This window comes from Thunnus albacares, chromosome 9, assembly GCF_914725855.1.
Source record: "Thunnus albacares chromosome 9, fThuAlb1.1, whole genome shotgun sequence".
Classification (NCBI taxonomy): Eukaryota; Metazoa; Chordata; class Actinopteri; order Scombriformes; family Scombridae; genus Thunnus; species Thunnus albacares.
The window spans coordinates 12,481,688-12,502,106 of NC_058114.1; the positions used below are offsets into that span (position 1 = coordinate 12,481,688).

General features: G+C 39.7%; 1 protein-coding gene across 2 annotated transcripts in view; it reads left to right on the forward strand.

Annotated features, from left to right (window-relative positions):
- rabgap1l (RAB GTPase activating protein 1-like) overlaps positions 1 to 20,419 on the forward strand; it is a 129,021-nt gene that overhangs the window by 84,784 nt on the left and 23,818 nt on the right. For both annotated transcript variants that reach the window (XR_006404876.1, XM_044361350.1), the window contains exons 15-19: positions 4,158 to 4,232; positions 6,170 to 6,295; positions 8,064 to 8,207; positions 12,486 to 12,527; positions 18,911 to 19,039. Coding sequence is in view for 1 of the 2 variants with exons in the window: in XM_044361350.1 (XP_044217285.1) it covers positions 4,158 to 4,232; positions 6,170 to 6,295; positions 8,064 to 8,207; positions 12,486 to 12,527; positions 18,911 to 19,039 (516 nt within the window). In the remaining variant the exon portion in view is untranslated. The remainder of the gene's footprint in view (positions 1 to 4,157; positions 4,233 to 6,169; positions 6,296 to 8,063; positions 8,208 to 12,485; positions 12,528 to 18,910; positions 19,040 to 20,419) is intronic.

The window sequence follows — 20,419 nt, forward strand, 5'->3', positions numbered from 1 at the left end:
TTCTGAAGCTGATGCTGCCCTTTGACCTCCAAGAAAGAAAAGCTGTTCGCACTAAGCAAAAATGCATCACAAAAAAATGAAATTGCCATGGAAACAGCACTTGGAATACAAATTCTTAACAGTCAAAACTTTTATTTCTCTACATGCCCCATCTTATCTAGTACTTCTGCAGAAGGAATATGAACTTCAAATGTATATATTTATATCCTTACTTTTATAAATAAACCAATCACAAAAGCAATACCTTAGAAATACCTCTTTTGCAATACTTCAAATGAGATCTGAATGTTTTCACTGCTACAGAACTTCGTTTACAGATTATTTTCATTCAAAATCCCAAAATCAAAAGCTATTCACCACTGGCACAATTTCCTTCTCAGTTAGTTTCCAGCATTAAACTAAAACACTTCGGAGTGAGGAATTCAGGTCATCATTGTAGAGCTGTTGATTGATGAGTAGTTGATTAATTGATTAGTCAATTGCCAGAAAATTAATCAGAAACTATTTTGATAATTGACTAATTGTTTAAGTTGTTTTTAGTCAAGTTTAGTCAAGTTTTATATTATTGTAAACTGAATATCTTTGGGTTTTGGACTGTTAATTAGACAAACAAGATGTTTAATGTCATATTTTAGGACAGTAAAAATGTGATGAACATTTTTCAATATTGTCTGACATTTTGTAGAGAAAACAATCAAAAAAATAATCAATATTAATAACTGATAATTCATAATGAAAATAGTTGCTGCCCTAACTCATTGTCTTGCTCTAGACTTTGATAGCACATATGGTCATTGATGGATCCAGTGGCCATTGCAGGATAAACCTTTAACCTGCAAGTTTTTGTCAGGGCGACCTGAAAGAATGAACCAAAAGTCAAAAGCTCTCTACATTCTTGCACTTTTGTAGCATTAATACCTGACAGGGTGTTTTTGTGTTGGTGTAATGGTGTACCTTAGGCAGCACTAAGGAACCTGAAAAATACATACTGTACAATGATTATCAACACTTTTGTACTGTCAGAAAAGTTTTCTTCAAAGTTATATACATGTAAGGATTAAAACTGTGCTTATTGGTTATGAGAAACTAGGCATATAGATTGTTAATAATCCACCCCTCTGAGCCTATTATGTGCTCAGGCTAACAAATTTAGATTTCTCCCACCAGGACCTCCCCCATCCATCTGTCAGCATGCACTTCTCCCAGCTGAGTTGGGGACGTGTGAATGCCACACTCCATCAAGCATGTCAGCTTGTAGATTACACTCCAGACAGCTCCACAAGACTTCTCCATTACCTCCACATCAAACCCCAAATTAGCTGAACAGATCAGCAGTGGAGCTCTGGATGTCCACACTAATTTTTCAAGCATGAAAAGAGGGAAAGAGTCCTCTAACCTAATGTTCAGAGAGTTAACTGCTGTTACTGTTAATAAGTCCATCAAAGAATGAGCATCCTGCCAAAATATCTGAGGAAGATATTGAACCTTTACCAGCTTAGTCATTTCAAGTGGTGGTTCTGGATGAGAGCTGAACATAACACATAATATGTAAATACTTTTATTGAAACAAACAAGTTAACTTTAACTCCACTGTAACACCCCACCAGGTGTACAACTCAACCTCAACACTAGGGAAGATTTTAAATGGATATCTGTACTATGTTCTTTGGGTCTGTGATCAGTTCTGGTGCTGCTGACGTCTTAAGCATTTTGAGCTGCCGGGCTGAGGCCTGGTTTTGCCCACCAGCTGATAGGTAGAGGTCAGGTGATCTTGGAATGGACTCTGGGTTGCCCTGTTTGGTGCCTTGCTCAACTCCCATTTGGGCAGTCATTAATTTGTTGTTCAGTGTTGATGTTATCTTTCTCCTAGCCCATACAATATGCGTTGTAATGATGTTAGCAGAAGTTGGTTCAGTGTCTCCCTTTCTTCATCTTCACTTTCTGCCACTGTCCTTTTAAAAAAAGAGTAATTTCAATGGCTTTGGACACTTTTGCCTCCCCTTGGATCCTTATTTACACTGTGAGAAGGCCTGTCTGCTTGCTCATTAACATGATTGGTGAGGTGTGTCAACCACCAACCGTTCCGAGACTCTCCCTCATCTGAAGGTTACTCTCCTAGATCGGTCTTACATGCTTTAATGAGTGAACCAGCTACAGTAGGTTTCTTATGTTGGACAGGCCCCCTCTTCTCTTGCTACTGCAGGGGTGAGCAGTGGTGTGTTATGGCATGACTGAGTTTCTTTGCGGTACGGTACAAAATCAATCAGACTTTAACAGAACCAGTGTATTCTGCCTTCTTATCCCAGGCAATGATGGGTCTGTGAATGGCAGCTAGTTTCCATGATTTATTGGTGCCAGGATAGTGAGTACATTCACCTGGCTTTTGCCTTTGCTTTATGCCTTTAGCACATTTGAAATAAAAGCTTGTGTAAAATAAAGCACCATTAGCTCATCGTTCTACTCTTAAAGGTGCAGTGTGTAGAATTTAGTGGCATCTAGCAGAACAGACTTGGCAGAAATGGAGTATTTAGTTTGTTGCGATCTGTAACTTGACCACTAGATGCCACTAAATCCTACACACTGCACCTTTAAAAGTCGCTAACTTGTTGTAAAGACTTAAAGGGTAAAAGTGTGGCATACAAGCAAAGATCAAGCATAGTTTTCTAGATTTTTCAGTTGGTATTTGGTGATCTACTGTATAGCTAATAATTTCTCATTGATCAAACAATAACATACTCTTCAGTAACTTCTCCAGTTGTCCTCAGAAAGTGGGTGTAGGATTTCAGTCTCATGTTATTAGATACAGGGACTTTGCCATAGCTCAGGATTTAGTGAGTAGATGCCTCACAGAGAGAGGAAGAGTGAGAGAGGTTAAAACTGACAGAGACAAAACCAAAGATGGGGAGAAACAGTCTCCAGGGAAATTCCTCTGGGGAAAAAAAAAGAAAACACTAGCACTGGAGAGAACCTGTCTCTTAGGAAATGTCCTCCGATGTCTGTCAGATCTCTGTCTGATGCTCTGACAATATTTACATTAAAGTGATAACACTAGTACCGCCTGGAAGATGAACAAGGCACTAAGCTTTTAAGATCAAATGATGTACAGAAGACTTACTCCTGGCTCTGAAAAAGAAGCTGAAATTCCTGATCTTACTGAAAATATTACCTTTCCATGGTCACAAGAAACACTTGTCACAGCTACAGTTTCGGTTCAGTTATGGTCAGACTTTTGTTGCATGTCAAAAACCATATTATACGCATTATCATTCAGAGGAGAGTTGTTTTGTATCTCCTAAAACATGTCTGGAGTGGATTTTTAAGAAAGTTAGGCATGACATTTGTTACAAATTATTGTTCGTCTTAATAGTAATAATAGTAATAATTTTAATCACCCCTAGTACCACCACCATACAGCCTCTATAAGGTTTATTTGCCTTATTTGGATCACATTATCCATCCAGCAATCTAAAGAATATTCACACAGCATTGTTTCATCCATAGCCATAGTATAATTGCTAAGAGTCCCAGTGTTAACAGGATATGTTATTAGAGTTCGTCTGAAACAATCAGCAAATAGTCGGGGTGTTCAAAATGCCCACTGAGAAGCCAGTATGTGGTTGCTAGCATTTGTGAGAACGGCGGGAGTAACTATGACTCTCTTAAGGTAGCCAAATGCCTCGTCATCTAATTAGTGACGCGCATGAATGGATGAACGAGATTCCCACTGTCCCTACCTACTATCTAGCGAAACCGCAGCCAAGGGAACGGGCTTGGCAGAATCAGCGGGGAAAGAAGACCCTGCTGTGAGCTTTTTCCTCACAGCATTTTTTGGGTCATTGTAAAGTAACTGCACCACACCTCAACATCACATCAAAGGTCTCTACTGTCGCCACTCTTGAAATTATTAGTTAGTATACAGTGGTATGTTTTGATTGTGCTTACTGGGTCTGATAGGCTCCAGAAGGGTAAAATATCATCAACTGATTCAAAACCTCATTGTATAACTTTCAAGTGAGGTGAAAATATTGAAATCACAACAATTTCTAATCTAAGGTTTTTAAACACCCTTGACTAATATCAATGATTTCTAATATTTTGGTGATGAATTTAAGTGAATTTATTTTTTTTCTGTCTGTCTTCATCTGTTTTTCTCTCAGGCCTACTCTGTCTACGATGAGGAAATTGGTTATTGTCAGGGGCAGTCATTCCTTGCTGCTGTTCTCCTGCTACATGTAAGTAAACTTGTCATCCACTGGAGATGAGTCATCACCTCCCTCATACAGTGCTAACACTTTTGTTGTTCTTTTGTCTGTTTTCTGTACATATATTGTACATATTCAGTACAGTACATAGACAATACTGTATGCATACATATATATATGAATACTTTTCAGATACTGAGAAAAATAAGAGACAAATGAGACCCCGTAACATAACAAATTAAACAACAAAATCAATACATACTGTTGGAAAAAAAAAATATAACACCTCCTGTACATTTACTTGAGCTCTGTAGTCCTCATATTTCTCTGCTTTTTAAATAAAAAACACTCATGAGTTGCTGGAATGTTACATTGATGTTCCTACAGACAATGTTTGAGGACAGGAGTCAATCAAATCTTCAAGGTTAACACGTTAATGAAAAATATTTCAGCATTGTGCAGAAATATTTACCATCTTCTGAAACCAAGTCTGTTAACTTGTAAAATGTGTAATAAAGCAGAACCAAGACAATATAACAAACTAAATGGAGGTCCGCAGAGAGAGAAAGAAAGAATGTCTCTGTAAAGACAGTCACTGACTGCTGGAATGAAAACTGTGGCAGTTCAATTTGGATGAATAGAGGGAGTGAGAGAGTGTGTGAAAGAAAGTAAAACTGAAAACATGAGACAGTGTCATAGCACGAAATGAGGAGTGAGAAGGAGGTGGACACCCATTCTCTCTCACACATTTATTTCCAAGGTCATTGGCAGACACACAGTTCTTTTTATTAAAGAACATATTTTCTTTTTGAATGATTAAAGTGCATTGCAATTTGTCTGAATAAAACAAATGCACACATTTAATTTGAGGGAGGTGTTATAAGACAGATGGAGGAGAGACCGAGTAGTAGTCACATGGAGGCGGGAGTCCCAAGAGCGGTGGAAGTTTGGTTGAAGTCCAGATGACAAGGGCAGCAGAGGTTAAAGATGAGAGAGACTGAGGGAGGAGGGAGTGGTCAGGAGAAGGTGGGGTGAGGAGAGACAGTAGGAGAGTGAGAGGGAGAGGAGAGAAGAGCTATGGATGATTTTAGTGGAAGAAGTATAGAGAGGTGACACGAGGAGAAAAGAAAAGAGGAACAGTTAAAGGAAAAGAGAGGAGGAGGAGGCTGTAAAGATGATGATGAGGAGAAATATAGAGGAGAGCAGCAGTAAAAGAAAGAGAGGTTATGCAGGAGGAGGAGGCAGACAGGATATAGCGAAGAAAGAGGAAGAAGGGAGAGGTTATAGAGGAGATGTCAGGAATATTAATAGGGGTTCAGGTTTACCTGCAGGAGCCCATTCAGCCCCAAACACATACTGTCACTCTGATTAAATATCACCTCACGGTCTGCGTGTGTGTGTGTGTGTGTCTGTGTGTGTGAGAGAGGAGAAATAAACCCATATACCCACACAGACACACACTCCATTTCAAGCTTTCTCTCATTCCTCTTATCTCTATCCATCCAAGCAACACACACACACTGAAACATACAGACAGTGAACCGCTCACACTTGTAAACATATTTTGTACCCACTTGCACATGCAAACACCTTGAAGTCTGACCCTTTCATATCATTCACACATTCACCTTCTTCCTCTGTCCTTCTATTTTCATTTAGAGCCAGTAAAATAATGTTATCTTTTTTTAGTACCAGATGGGTGGGGTTTAAAAAAAACTTTGTAAATAGAATTTGACCCTGGTCTGGCAGCATCACAGTGCCTCACAGTAGCTGAAATGCAGATAGAGATAAGCAATTAATCTGTTTCTTGTCTTGAAGACTGTGTATCTGACAAATGTCCTGCAGAGCTCCTAATAAAATATCCTGGTTTTCTTTGTGGCTACAGATACATATTTTGGCCAGTCACTTGTTCAAAGTTTTACTGTGTTTCATGTAACTGTAGTTTATGGTTACTCATGTTGTTTCAGATGCCTGAAGAACAGGCCTTCTGTGTGTTGGTGAAAATCATGTACGAGTATGGCCTCAGAGCTCTCTACAAGAACAACTTTGAAGATCTTCACTGCAAGTTCTACCAGCTGGAGAGGCTGATGCAGGTTAGTGATACAATATTTTATAATGTTCAAAATGCAAAGGAATGTATTACAATCAATGTTATGGACAGTAACATGATGATAAGAGGATGACCCTGACTGGATGGACAGACAGTTGGATGTAATAAGGCATCGACTACAAGTCGTCCCCAGTTTGTTCATTGATCTGTGTTTCTTTTCTTTGTTCATTCTTTGCACGTTTTCCCAGGCACCTCTGGTTGTACTATAGTTTAAGAAATGATTTTTCTCACCACTTATTGGCCGAAAATTTAAACAATTCAGCCTTGGGGAGCACTACAATTACAGGTCAAAATTAAAAATGTTTAGCAGTCATTTCTTTCTATGCCATAATTTTAAATGCTATGAAATTCACGTCACATATCTTGCTGTCCTTGTTGTACAGACTAGTCTTCAGAACCATCAGTTTCCAACAGATTTGATTTTCCACAATTTTATAGTTTAAGAATAAAGGTCCCTTGGGCTGTTTTAATTTGATTAATGATTGAATGCAAGGTTTATATAGTGAAACAATACTGGGTGCCACTGATACGACTAGCAGCCTTATAAAAGTATTTGCATTTTCCATAAAAGCAAGGAAAGTTTGATCATATTCAAATTTATAGAGCATGTTACCAGCGCTTGCATCATTTGTGGGGGACGACATGTTTGTTGCTGCCTTGTTGACTCATTGTTTCTGGTCACAGAATATAATAAGAATTAATTCAACAGTAAGTATGTGTTTGTGAGACTTGCAGTCTCTGTAGGTGAAACAGCGTTCTTTCTGTCTGTTGAGGCTGATGATTGCTGGTGTGAAGTCCTATTCCACTCAGGTATTACAGCCTAAATCTACTCAGTGAGCAGAGTTTAATTTGGCCCTAAAATCCATTCCTGCCCTGCTAGCAGTCGTCTCTCAGGATTACTCGGTTAGCATCGACCAAATGTGCTCGATGTAAGGATGTTAGCATTGACTGCTAATTATTAGCGTACGGGTGGGAGCTCATTATCTGATCCAGTCAGGTGTCATGTGGCATGATAAGTGTTGGTTGTCAAAGTGGATCACTATCTGGCTAATTCAATCCTTTATTCACTGTACATGCATGGACACAGATCCACTATTTTCACTCTGACACCAGCTGTCTCTTCCCTCTTATGTGTTCAATCTAATTGTAACAAAACAGATGTATATAAGAGCAGATAAACTAGATAACAAAAACAAAATTTATGAGGAGAGTGATGAGTTAAAGAAAATTAATAAGAACATTCTAATGCCCTCATTAACTGATTTAGTACACATAATAATATAACCTTGGCAATGCCGAATTTTGCTGCTTATACATATTATGCATTATATACAACAGATTGCTCCATAAAATTAGTATATCTAGTCTGTTAAAGATTTGTAAATGTCAAATTTTGTGATTGCAGTTGCTTTGCGTAATATAGTATCTTTTCAATTTTATCGTTTTTCTGGAAGTTTAATAATGTGTGTTATTTATGAATAATGTTTCTGACTGTTTGGCAGCTAGAACATGGTACTGAATTGTGTTATTTGTCCTTTAAAACTTTTTTTTTGTTCTTGGGTTTCTCTTGAAAGAGATTATCATCTCAGTGGGACTGGATGATTTAATAAAGTTTGAGTAAAAATGAAGTAATGTAAAATTGAAATGACAAGCTGAGCCACATTGTTATGTTCTTGTAAGTGCTGTTTTATCTCAAAGTTCCTCCTCTGCCCCCCACCCCTCTGCTCTTCCTCCTCTATCTGCTCCTACAGGAACAGCTTCCAGACCTGTGGTCCCACTTCCAGGAGCTGAACCTGGAGGCACACATGTACGCCTCCCAGTGGTTCCTCACCCTCTTCACTGCAAAGTTCCCCCTTTGCATGGTTTTCCACATCACTGACCTGCTGCTCTGTGAGGTACAACTGGGTGCAATGCACTACAGTACATTATACTTGAAATACTGGGAGAGGATGAAGGGAAGGTCTTCCTTTTAGGAAGGCAAAAGGAGTAGGAAGGAGATAGAGAAGAAGGTCATAAGGAAGATAAAGAGGGAGTGGTGGAGGTTAGTGGGAAGTTAGTAGGGAGCATCAGTGAAGGAGGAAGGATACATTAAAGGAAAGAGGGAAGGATGGAGAGATAGGATTGGTTGAACCATACAGCTACTTAGCAACTATCAGTGGCCACAAGTAGAAGGCACTTAAGGCAAAGCCATACTAGTGCAAGCACTGATCCATCTGCATTCTGCCCTTTGGTTTGAACTATTATCTACCCAATATAATCAGTAGAGATGCGCCGATCAGGCTTTTTAGGGTTGATGCAATCACTGATTTAATGTCATTAGGATTACTTTACTTGACATCTATCACTGATTGGTTCTTGTTCTGAAACATTTTCACATAAAGCTTCTCTGAAGAGGCCATGCAAAAGCCAATTTTCTACATGTTTGTTAGCAATAATATTTTTATTTTGGACTCCTTCAAAATATTAATATACATTACGACTAATTCCAAACCACGTCCTGAACTTCAAAAATCTGGAAAGTGTCTTTCTGATGCCTTCTGACACGTTGACAACATACAAAACTGTGCAAACACAGTCCTCTCACGATCACCAGGCTGCACAAAGAACACTCCCTGTCTTGACAGCATCTGAAATCCCACACAGCCCTACAATGGTCAACATTGCCACCTTGAGTTTATGTGGAGTTAACAAATGTAAATAATAACTAATAATAATAATAACTAAATTAACATAGCACCCTTTTACATTAAAAAGTCTTTTACAATCAAAATAAAAGGATGCATACATTCAGTAAAACACCAAATACAAATACAGAGCATTAAATTGAGGTGTACATGCAAGAAATAAAAGTAGGTAAACCAAGTATGTAAACAATAAAGACCATAGGTCTGTAAAGATTCTCAGTCATCCAGGTCATGGTATATCCAAAAATGTTGAGTCTAGACCAGCTGGACTTGGTTCTTGAAGACGTTCTTGAAGACGTTTCTTAAAAAAGAGCATTCTTACAGAACTATTTTTACTTGGAGTCTCTTAGTCGGGTTCTGGTAGGGGACTTCAACATGCAAGTACAGTAGGTAACAACTGAGAAACCTGAAGGGGTTCCCTAGATCTGAATCCCAGTAGTGGTTTGTAATGGACTCCTGTTCTAATCACTGACTGTTTGTAACAAACACCATATTTGAACATACTGTAATGTAGTGTGTAAGTGTGCTTGCTACCAGATCGATGGGGCACGCCAAAGTTTTTGTTTCTACGAACGTATCATCTGTTCTGCAGACATATGTCTCAGACATTCAGGTGAAAAAAGGAGCAGGCTGATCATACCTGCTGGTGAGTTGGATCAGGTGTTACGTAAAGATGCCAAACAGACCTGGTGAAGCTAAATGTGTAATGAGGGTGCACTGGGAGTTTCTGGCTGAGGCCCCTTTCTGGACTTGGAACATGCAGTTTTGTCCTTATGGAATATAAATACTGTGTTGGGAGCATATAAACCCAAATTAACAAGGGGCCAAGAACGGACCCTTGTGGAACACCATACCGAAAAAAGCAGATGAAGAAGAGTCAATACCCACACCAACAGCTTGAGCTTTTTCAGAAATATTATCACAGTTCAAGGGCATTACCACTCAGACACATTTTTCTGGGTGACTCAGCAAAATAGTATTAACTTCTGTATTAAATAGAAACCAAAAATGTAAAGCACAAAACCTTATTAGTTATTAGCATTACTTGCAAGAAGTATTTTTTTAGATCAATTGTCTCTCTCTCTATTGGAGTATATTAGTGTATTAGTTTTATGTTTGTGTGTACAAAACAAAGAGAGAAAAGTGATGGATTATAGTGTTTCTAATATTTTTTGTACTGAAAAGTTTCATCACATAAAACATACAGAAGTCCAATGTTCTCTTTGCTTCCTACGCCCTCCATCCTCCCCTCGTTCTGCCTTCCTCCCCCTCCCCGTCCTTCCTCTCTTCCACTTTTCCACCCTCCCTCCCCCCTCCCTTTCTTTCTGTCCTCCCATTGGCCCCAGGCAGAACAATTAAAAGTTTCCCAGGTCTTTCTCACCCAATGAGCCGCATGATGAGAATCTGCTCATTAAACCAAAATTCTCATCTCCTGCATCCCTCTCTGTCTTCCCTCCTCTTCTTGGCTCTCTCCATCATCTTCTCCAGCTCCGTATTGCTTTCTTTCTCTATCTTTTATCTTCTTTTGCTTACTTTTTCTTTCCTTACCATTTCTATATTTCTGTTTTTTTCTCTCTCTCCTTGTTTATTGGCTCAGTCTTATATGTATTGACCCAGTAGTTTCTCAATCATTGTCCTTGCTTCCTCTCCTTTCTGTTTTTTCTCTCATTTTTCTACATAGCAACTTCTGTCATTGCTCCCTCTCTTCACCATTTCACCAGCTTTACTTGTTTGCAATTTATTTGTATTTACTTTACAGTCATCATCTTCTTTTGTTTCCTCTTCTTTCCTTTCTGTCCTTGTTCTCTTTCCCTGTCAGCTTTTTTCTGTTATTAATCACTTTCTTCATAGTCCCTCTGTCATCTTCTGTCTGGCTTGATAAAGTCTCCTCAACAGTTTATTTTGATTATTGTTTCACTCCTTTCCTGTTCTAGTTCCTGCTACATATGACATTGTGCTTTTTCCCCTCTCCAAATCATTGTTATTTTTCTTTCCTCTTAAAACCTCCCTGGACTATCTTGAAGTAGTAAGTCAAAGGCTAAAAGACATGGTTTTTGCCACTGATGCCAGAGACTTAGTTGGCTCTAATGATTGGTGGGGATTCTCGTGCTCCTTGTGGGTCTGTCACACCTTGAGATGATGGTTTTTCATATTACTTTTGAGTCTTTGAGGTCATTTTAGAATTATCATTTCTTTCCATGATAGTTAATAGTGACCATTTACTGCTGCTGGTTATTTGTATGAAGAATATCACATTTGTTGTGGTAAAGAGTGGCAAAAGGGGAAAAAAATCCTGTGTCTTTAACTTCTTAACTCTGCTTGACTCCATCACAGTTAAACTAAAATCTGAAGCTTTGTCGGCAATCATCCTGTAGTTTTGAGCTTTCAGTCCTCTCCCAGCCTGCTGCCCTGCCACCTTCCCAGTCTGTCATCATAACTCCCCTCCCTGTATGTTTATCCCTTTCTCCCCATGAATCCGTCTCGCTCAGAAACACACACTGTTATTGTCTTTCTTTCTCTCATACACACCTTTGATCCTGCCTCAGCACTGTACCGCCATCTTGAGGCCTACAAAGATAGGTGTGTGGAGGCAGAGCTCCCTCTCTCTTTCCTTATTAGTTATTTTTAGAGCTGTCCAGATATTTTTAGCTCTGTGTTGCCATGTGAACTGGTTGTCACGGAGACCAAGGAGATGGGTGTTCCCATGCAGAGCTGACATCAGCTTTACATTTTCTTTCTGTCTGTGTCAAAATCATGCGCATTGTATTGGCAAGGGAGGTAAAAAAAAAATGCAACGTATTATCACAGCATACATGTACATAAATCAGTGAATAAAAACAAAACTGCATAACACAATGATCTGCCCTGAACAGTAATCACTAGGAATAAATAATTTATATAAAATATAATACATGTATGATTAAAACAAAGTCAAATTTTAACTTTATTTGTTTTATATTTTGCTATTTTCCCTTCTCATCACTTTTACTGTGCCTCTGCTCTGTATTGTTAAAGACTTAACTCAGTGCTCTTAGTGAGGATTCCTTTGTGCTGCTAAAGCACCTTAACATTTAATTATTGTACTTATATATTTCAGAAACAACTGACAAAATTCCCAAGTGGTCGTAATTCTTGCAAACATGCAGTGACAGCTTTAATCGAAGTGCAGATTTTTAATTTTTTTGTCATTTGTGTTTCTTTAAATTGTTGCAATATTTTGATAAAAGTCCAACCTTTTCATCTTAAATCTGGAAGAACAAGAAATTTGTCTGCAGCATATAAGTTGTCATGAACTCAGATGTCCTCATTAAATACCGGAAAACGTCTTTGCATAGGAAAGGAATTGAAACTCTCTCCCAAGCAGCAGTGAGGAAGTTCTCAGTCAAGGGAAAGCTGAGCTCACCAACAACCTCCACATACCTTGAACATGACGGTTTATTTTTACTTGTTTTTTGAGTTTACATCTTATTCTTCCTCTCTCTGTTCCAGGGTCTGAACATCATCTTCAATGTAGCCCTGGCCCTGCTCAAGGTTAGTACTGACCTCATTCTCTCATTTATCTAAAACCATCCATTTAAAAGTAGCTCAACTATCTGATCAGTTTACATGTATAAAACCCTTATAAAACCCTAAGCATAACCCATCCAAGTTATGCTTAGTGTTAGATTCCCTTTGCTTTATTAAAAGATCTCAGTCTAGATCACCTGAGAAAATGTTTTTTATTGTGCATCATGATATCATGATATGTATGTGTGTAATTCTTTGACTTTGCCCTTGGAATGCAGATCTTAGTGTCAAAGCTGCATTGCTGTAAGTATTTGCAGGAGAAAATAACCCTCGAACACAAGTGATTATGGGTAGAACAGACTGATTACTGGGTTACTGGATTTGAATTAAGAAAAAGGCAGACGTTTGTTCATTGCAATTAAATGGCATTTGTCGCCCCCCAATGCCCAAAGACAGAAACTGCATCTTGAAGTGAGGACAATGATATGTTCTCTAAGACTCATTTAAACAATAGGGTTAAGTGTCCTGACGGAAGCCAGTCTATGTCACAGTGACCAGAATTGTGTGTGTGTGTGTGTGTGTGTTGTGGAGGACTTATTTTATGGAGTCATGCCTTTCAACTTATTAAATTACCATTATGTTGTTTAAAGCTGAATTTGTACAACGTGTATTTAGTTATCTCCAGGTCCGGGAAGAATTTAGATAATGTTATTTGTTTACATCCTCCTTGTCCGAAGCTGAACTTATTAACCTATGAAAATAATGTGTTAAGCTAGAAGGTTTATCGACAGTTATTTTGAGAAACTGATAAAATGGTGTATCATCTCAGATTTAGAATTAGAAAATTGTCCATTACAAAAAAGGTTGGATGTGGTTTAACAGAAACATGTAGGAACACATCTTATTAAACAACCAACAGACAGACAAAAGAGTAAATATTACTACTTTAGTTAAAATAAAGTATAATTTTTGTCAAGTCATTGGAAAAGAAAGTAAGAATGATTAATTAAAAAAGAAAGATAGCCAACATAAAACATGTTACAATAAATAAACATACCATATTTAAATAAACATATTTTTTTGAACATTGCATGTTGTTGTCTGAACAGATTGGTGTAGAATTTCTATTTATTGTGTTACCAGATCTGCTTGTGGTGGGTTGGATCGATGAGCTCTGGCAATCACTGTGTCATATTGCATGTTGCTGTCTGGTGGCTCAATGTGGATATTAATTTGTCAGGACAGTCGTGTGGAAGTCATGCTGAAACTTAGAAAAAAAAACAAAAACACAAACAACGCTTGTTTGTCTCATCATGTAGTCTGTGCCTCAGTATTGAAGCATATTAAATACATTCTTTACTAATAATAACACACAATGTCTCAGAACCATGTTTGATTTTGTTTATTAATTTATTTTTATCAATTTTCAAGTGTCACTTTTTGTGATGTGGCATCTGTAAAATCTTAATGCCTTAAAATGAAATGTGCAGGATGGTAGTTTCCAAGATTTTACACACAAATTTTGTCACTAAGAACAAAGATGTACTGTCCTTCTCTTAAACATCCCTGAAGTTATCCAGCTGGTGGAAATCAGGTAAAATAAATTCACACTGAAGTGCAATTTTAAGCTCATTGTTAATAGAACATAAAATCACTTAACATGGTTCACAGTTCGAAAAATCCAAAAAGACATTATGGCTGATCATCAAGTTAACCAAAATGATAATTTTTGTTTTACTTCCGCAAACGTATTTATCAATTAACCATTAAGAGGAACATGGAGGCTCGCAACCCCCAATCAGCTCATACCTAAAAATATTTCCAGTCAATTAGTAATATATTCTTTATTTATGTTAATTAATTAATTAATCTTTTTATATATATTTGTGAGGTTTTTGCAGTGTGTTATAACAGACACTGATGGAAAAGTATGATGCTAGAAAAAAAAAGAGACCCCAAATTATTATTATGATGCCCTAATCAAGTTTGTTTGTTCCCCATAACCAGTCCTTATATATTTAATTTAACTGCCAACACTGTGTCCTTGTCTAATATTTATATTTACACACCAACATAGCCTAAAATAGAACTGGTAAAGCCAATCCAATGTTTACAGATTGGCTTACAGATTTTTATTAATACAAGTCAGAGTTTGCTTTAACATACAGTAGTTATACATTCAGGCTTTCCTCTCTAAATGAATCATACATGTTTGGTTTTAAAAAGCCCTCCCGCTCTATATTTTAGCAATAATGTATTCTCTGTGTCATAGAGTGACACATGTGGTGGATGTGATGGTTAGAAAGAGAGAACAAATGAGGATGTGAAGAGGGAGGAAGGGGCTTCCACTGCCTGTCTCCTATTGGCCAGGCATGACGGCATTCTCCCCTGAGGCTCCCCCCTCCCTCCTCCATCCATCCTCCTCTCCTCTCCTCTCCTCTCTCATCCCCCCCCTCCCTCCATCTGTGTTCACCGCCCTCCCTTTCCTGCTTAGCGGACGCCATCCACATCACTCTTCACAACAGGAACATAAGCTATAGCGTTAGCAATCTGGACGTGGAGGAGAAAAGCTTTGTGTTTTTGTTTTTGTTTTTTTTTAATTTTCTTTCCTCTTCATCTTTACCTCACATGGATTCCTGCTTGGAGCTTCTTGTCTCCCTCACTTCCTCGTTCTGTCTCTTCTTTACCTTCTACTCCACCACCCCTGCCTTCTCTTCCTCTGGCATCGGCTGGCTGTGTATTTCTCCAACACACTACCTCTGTCCACCAACCAGACCTCTGCAACGGAGCCGCCCCTGCTAACTGCTAGCAATTAGCTGTTAGCATCACAAAGAGAGAGAGAGAGGGAGAGAGCGTCAGAGAAAGAGAGGAAGGCAGAGAGAGTGAAAAAGACAGAGGCGGTGGAGGGGAAACACTGTGTGGTTTCTTTGCTTTGCCTCGCCCCAGCTGATAGCCAGAACCATCACTCTTGATAGCACAACCACACACACACTCATGCAAACACTCATCCATTTAGCCTGTGTTGTTGAGAGGTAGAAGTGAATTCTCATCTAATGGAGCTGGCTTCCTATCTAAAGGATATACCGACTGCTATAGACCGGATGCCTTGCTACTGCCGCTAATGGAAATCTGCCAGAGGAACAGACGATGGAGTCCACACTGGAGCTGTTGACTGGACTGTGCTTTTACTGTTCTGTGTCATGCTGTCTTTTGGAACTGGTCAGAGTTCAAAACGGAAGGTTATATCAGTGACGGAGAGCAAAAATACCGAGAGGCTAACAGGCTCATGGCAAGCACACTTTTTTTCTCTTTTACTCCCTCTTTCCAAACTCATGTTGTTCTTTGTGCATCGCTGCCTTGAATCTGACTCAACGAGTTCAGCATCCAGTCAGCCATAAACCAACACAAACACACAGCGCATCATCATCTCCTGAAGGCAGAAAAGTGCCATACTGCCTCGCAAACAGACTACATCTCTGCTTCTGCTATGTCGTCAGGACCGCCTGCTCAGGCTTAGACTGGAGCTCTTCATATAAAAGGATCCATGCTGTTATTTTTTCAGGCCATTTTACATTTCAAAGAAAGCTAAAAATCCTGTCAGCTTCATACCAGGTGCGGCCTCCCATTTAGAAACGTCGTACAAAAACGTACCAACTGCTTTGATGTGTCGTCTCACATGCACCGAGCCTTGAGCGTTAAAGCCACTCAATCGTGCGGACTGAGGGGGATTTTCTCTCCGTCTTTGAAGTCTAACAACGAAGGAAAAATAAAAAAGGTGGAGTACTTATCCATCACTGCTGTTTGCCGGAGCAGCAGCCCACGTGTGGAGCAGCTTTGTTGCTAGGCAACGGGATACTGTATTGGAATTGGTTGGGGGAGTTTGGCACAGGAAGATGAGAGTGGGTAGTGTGACTGAATTTCAAAGTGAGTCTGGCAGGTAGCTGGAAGACTCAGCATTATGCAAAAGGAAGCATCAATACGTCATTTTCTGACTGTAATTTTGTCGCACCTGGTGGTCATTACTGGGCTCTGACAGTGGTGCAAGCTGAGTGGCCTCCACTAACGTCTTGTCCACTTGTCCAAATTGTCTGGTGCCCAGATGAACTGCCTTGGATGCCTGGGCTGTGCCTCCTGTGGTGTTTGTTCCTATGAACATCTCTTTGTTTCTTTCCAAGCTGGCATCCTGAACATCAGTCTGTTGTGACACCGCCTGATGTGGCAATATCAACTTCTCTCCCCAGTAGGTCAGTGACCTTGTTCACCAGGACTCAGCCAGTGGGGCTAGACACTGACCCCAACACAGCTCTCTGATCACCTAAACTGACTGCACATACCAACCTTTTTGCTCCCAGTCCATCCCTCCTCCAACTCAGAGAAACCCACTGTGACGTTTGGACGACACGCTGGAGTCATCTGCCACCCTGGCCCCGGAGCGGGACCACCCCTCTCCCTCACCCTGCCCCACCCCACCACCATCTCCTCCACCCTCCCCTCCACCCTCTCCTCCTCCTTTACCGGCCCTGACCCCCCACCTGCAACTTCCAGCAGTGCGCAGGGCAGTGGAGGACGGAGATGGAAAGGCAGAGGAGAGGGCCCACAGCAGTCAGGCCTCAGACGACTCCTTCTGCAAAGTGATGGGTCTCCTTGGGATGGGACACCGGCTCTTCGTCCCCAGGCTGCTGGCGGTGAGAGAGGGGAGACTAGGAAACGGAGAAACTGGATAAAAGACGCAGAACATGCAGGGCTGGTCAGGTTCAGGGTTATAGAGGAGTGGTTGTAGTTTGACATGTGTTTTATAGAGCTATTGATGATGACAGTGCATGGGGAGAAGAAAATACTACTTCTGTCTTTCCACATATATTATTTGGCTAAAGAAATATTTATTGCATCATTGTGTGCATCTGACCCATGACCCTTGACATCCTCCGAACCTGAAGCTTCCACATTCTGCTGTGGACCTCTCTGTATGCTATGTTAGATCGATGTGCCAGCCAACTGCCTAAAATAGTATTTACAAGATGGCTAGCCTATGCTTTCTGCTATTAGCCTTGAATCTTGCATGAATAGATGCCTATGGAAAACTCATACAAGAAGCAGCTCTTGGAATGCAAATGTCAATCAAAAAGGGACACCTGTCCCCACTGTCTCATACTTATGCCTCCTAGAATTTCATGGTAGTTGTTCCCATAACCTCCTTTTAGATTTAGAAGTTTAACATACTTATACCATGGTCTAGTCACATTCTGATGTCCATAATATCTTGGGATAGATTCTAATGTCAGTGCATCTTTACACCACAAGATGGTGATATTGGTGTTTTGGGTTTTTTTTTTAACACTTGCTGTTAAAACTCCATGCTCCTCTCAAAATCACCCTTCCCTACATTCATATAATTTCACAGATTCACACTCATTTGCCTACTACGGTGCCAGTCTCATGCTGTCAGCCACTGAGCAACTGCACTGCAGTAGTCAGAGATTTTGTATATTGCCGAAATGCAGCTTTATTAGTTGTTGTTGAGGGAGGGGAGTGCTACCTTTCAAACAATTCACTTTCCTGTCAAAGGCTTATTCTCTAACCTGTAGGCTCCCACACCATTGGTTAGATTTTATGTGGTATATTTTTTTTATGCTGTTATCCTGAATAATTTACTGTGACGTCAATATTAGAATAACCAAGCAACAAATGATAAATAAAGCACTTTCAATGCCACAAGGATCCTGTAGGACACACCTGAGAAGGAAATGAGAACTAAAAGGCATGATGAAAATTGTTCCCAAGGTGAACGCCAGTAGAATGGGAGGATGGGATGTGACAGAACATCAAGACAGGAATATGAGGTGCTTTCAGCTTCCAATAATAGATAATGGAAAGTGACTGCTGTTCTCACTGTAGGGGACAAGTGATATGAGTTTAGAAAACAAAAGTGCAGCTGTTCTTTTACAAAAGTGGATCTAATGGATGAGTAAAATATTAATTTTACTGGGCATTTGTATCATACAATTTGACAAGAAATTGGATAAACCCAGTCTGCTTCTAAAATTATGAAACTCATATAAATGTGTTAATCTTTCAAGAGCAGAATTGTAGCATAACCATTCTCTCATTGCATGGAGTGATGCCTTTGTCATAAGAGAAAGATGTGGTTTTTGTCAGAGACACAGTGCTCTTGATTGGTTAAATGTAATTTAACTTAACAAAATCAATTATGCCTCTCACAGATCAACATTACCTTAATCAAATTGTTTAGTCAATAGCCTCATAACACCAAGTGTAGAGGTCTAATGACAGCCAGCACTTGAGAAGAATGTGTTGGAGATTCTTTCCGATTCTTAATGACCATCCCTTGTTTACTGTTTTCCACCAAAACCTCCCCTCTCCTCCCACCTCTTCATGTCTCCCTCCAGACGTCTAAAGAGGATCTCTTGCAGGCGGACTTTGAAGGGGCTCTCAAGTTCTTCAGAGTCCAGCTCCCTAAACGCTACAGAGCCGCGGAGAATGCTCGCAGGCTTATGGAGCAGGCCTGCAACATCAAGGTAAGGACCTCTACAAAGAAACACATCGCAACTGCAATACCTAAACTTGAATATTCCTTACTTTCACCCACTACTTAACTTCAGCCAAATTCAAAATTGAATCATAAAACCAAGAATAGTCTGTTGATGAAGTGAGAAAAGGCTTAAATGTCCTTACTGTTGCAAAAAAACCCAACATTGGTGTGCAAGTGTCTTCCTGGATTCACTATAGGATAAGTCCAAGCAACACAATAAGGAATTCCTTTCTTGGCATCTCCCACTGAGACACAAATACATGTTATCAGAGGGGTCAGAGGTCCTGAAGGATATGGAGTAGTGGCTGGTGTGGGAATTGATTCCCTGACCTTCTGCTTGCAGTATGGGGTATTTTATACCACAGTGACATCCCTGGCTCATGCACAGTACACTGCATCTTGGATGTAAATGGTTAACTGCACTTGAACTGAGTGTTGAACTATTCACTGGTGTCTGTGTTGATGTTTATGATTTGTATCTTTTCCTGTTTATGTATTTGGTGTCCAGAGTCAGGGTTATTTGTGTTTTATTTACACTTTACAGAGATTAGCTGTAAATCATAGAGAGTAGGCGTTAGATCTTCTGAGGACTTTCAGGGACTTTCTGTTGCTAAAGATTTAACTTGTCTTTAGGCATGGAGTTCATCACTGCTCTTTCCAACTCCTATGTGTTCATTTGTGTATTCCAAACAAGCCTGAAATGTAAAACGCATCACTTCCTGTGCAGCAGGAAGAAGCTACGAGTATTTGGAGCTGGAAAGCTTTTAGGAACTTGATATCGATATGTGTGTTTGAGAAGCCAGACAGAGAGGGAGGAAAATGTCTCAGATAATTACTGCATTTTTTAACATATAGTTTAGTTATGCTGGCTGGTGTTTCCTGCAATGTGAGATATTAAAAGTTATTGTTGCTGCTTCTTTCCTCTGTTTTTATTGGTCTTGGTTGTGTATTATCACTCATTGGTCTGAGCAGCATCTTCAGCAGATAAAAGAAGGCTTCAAAGGATAGTCATATTTTTCTTACAGACTGTGTTTTCACTGAAATTCTCTTACATGCACACACACACACACACACACGTTATCATCCTCCTGTTGACCTTAATGAGGCTGCTGGCATTTAGGGAATTTGCTGAGGTCACCAGAGACCAAAAGGAGTACACAGTGTATTTGACATTGTGCATGTGCATGCACGTGTGTGTGTGTGTGAGCGTGTATATGTGTGTCAGCAGACTGTGTTATGATAGAGGAAGGAAAGAGTTGACAGAGAAAGATGGAAGAGATAATCATCCTCCCTCCACCCTCCTCTCCTTGTGCTCTTGTTACTCTCCTTGTGTCTTGTTGTATCTACATACAGTTAATATTTTACA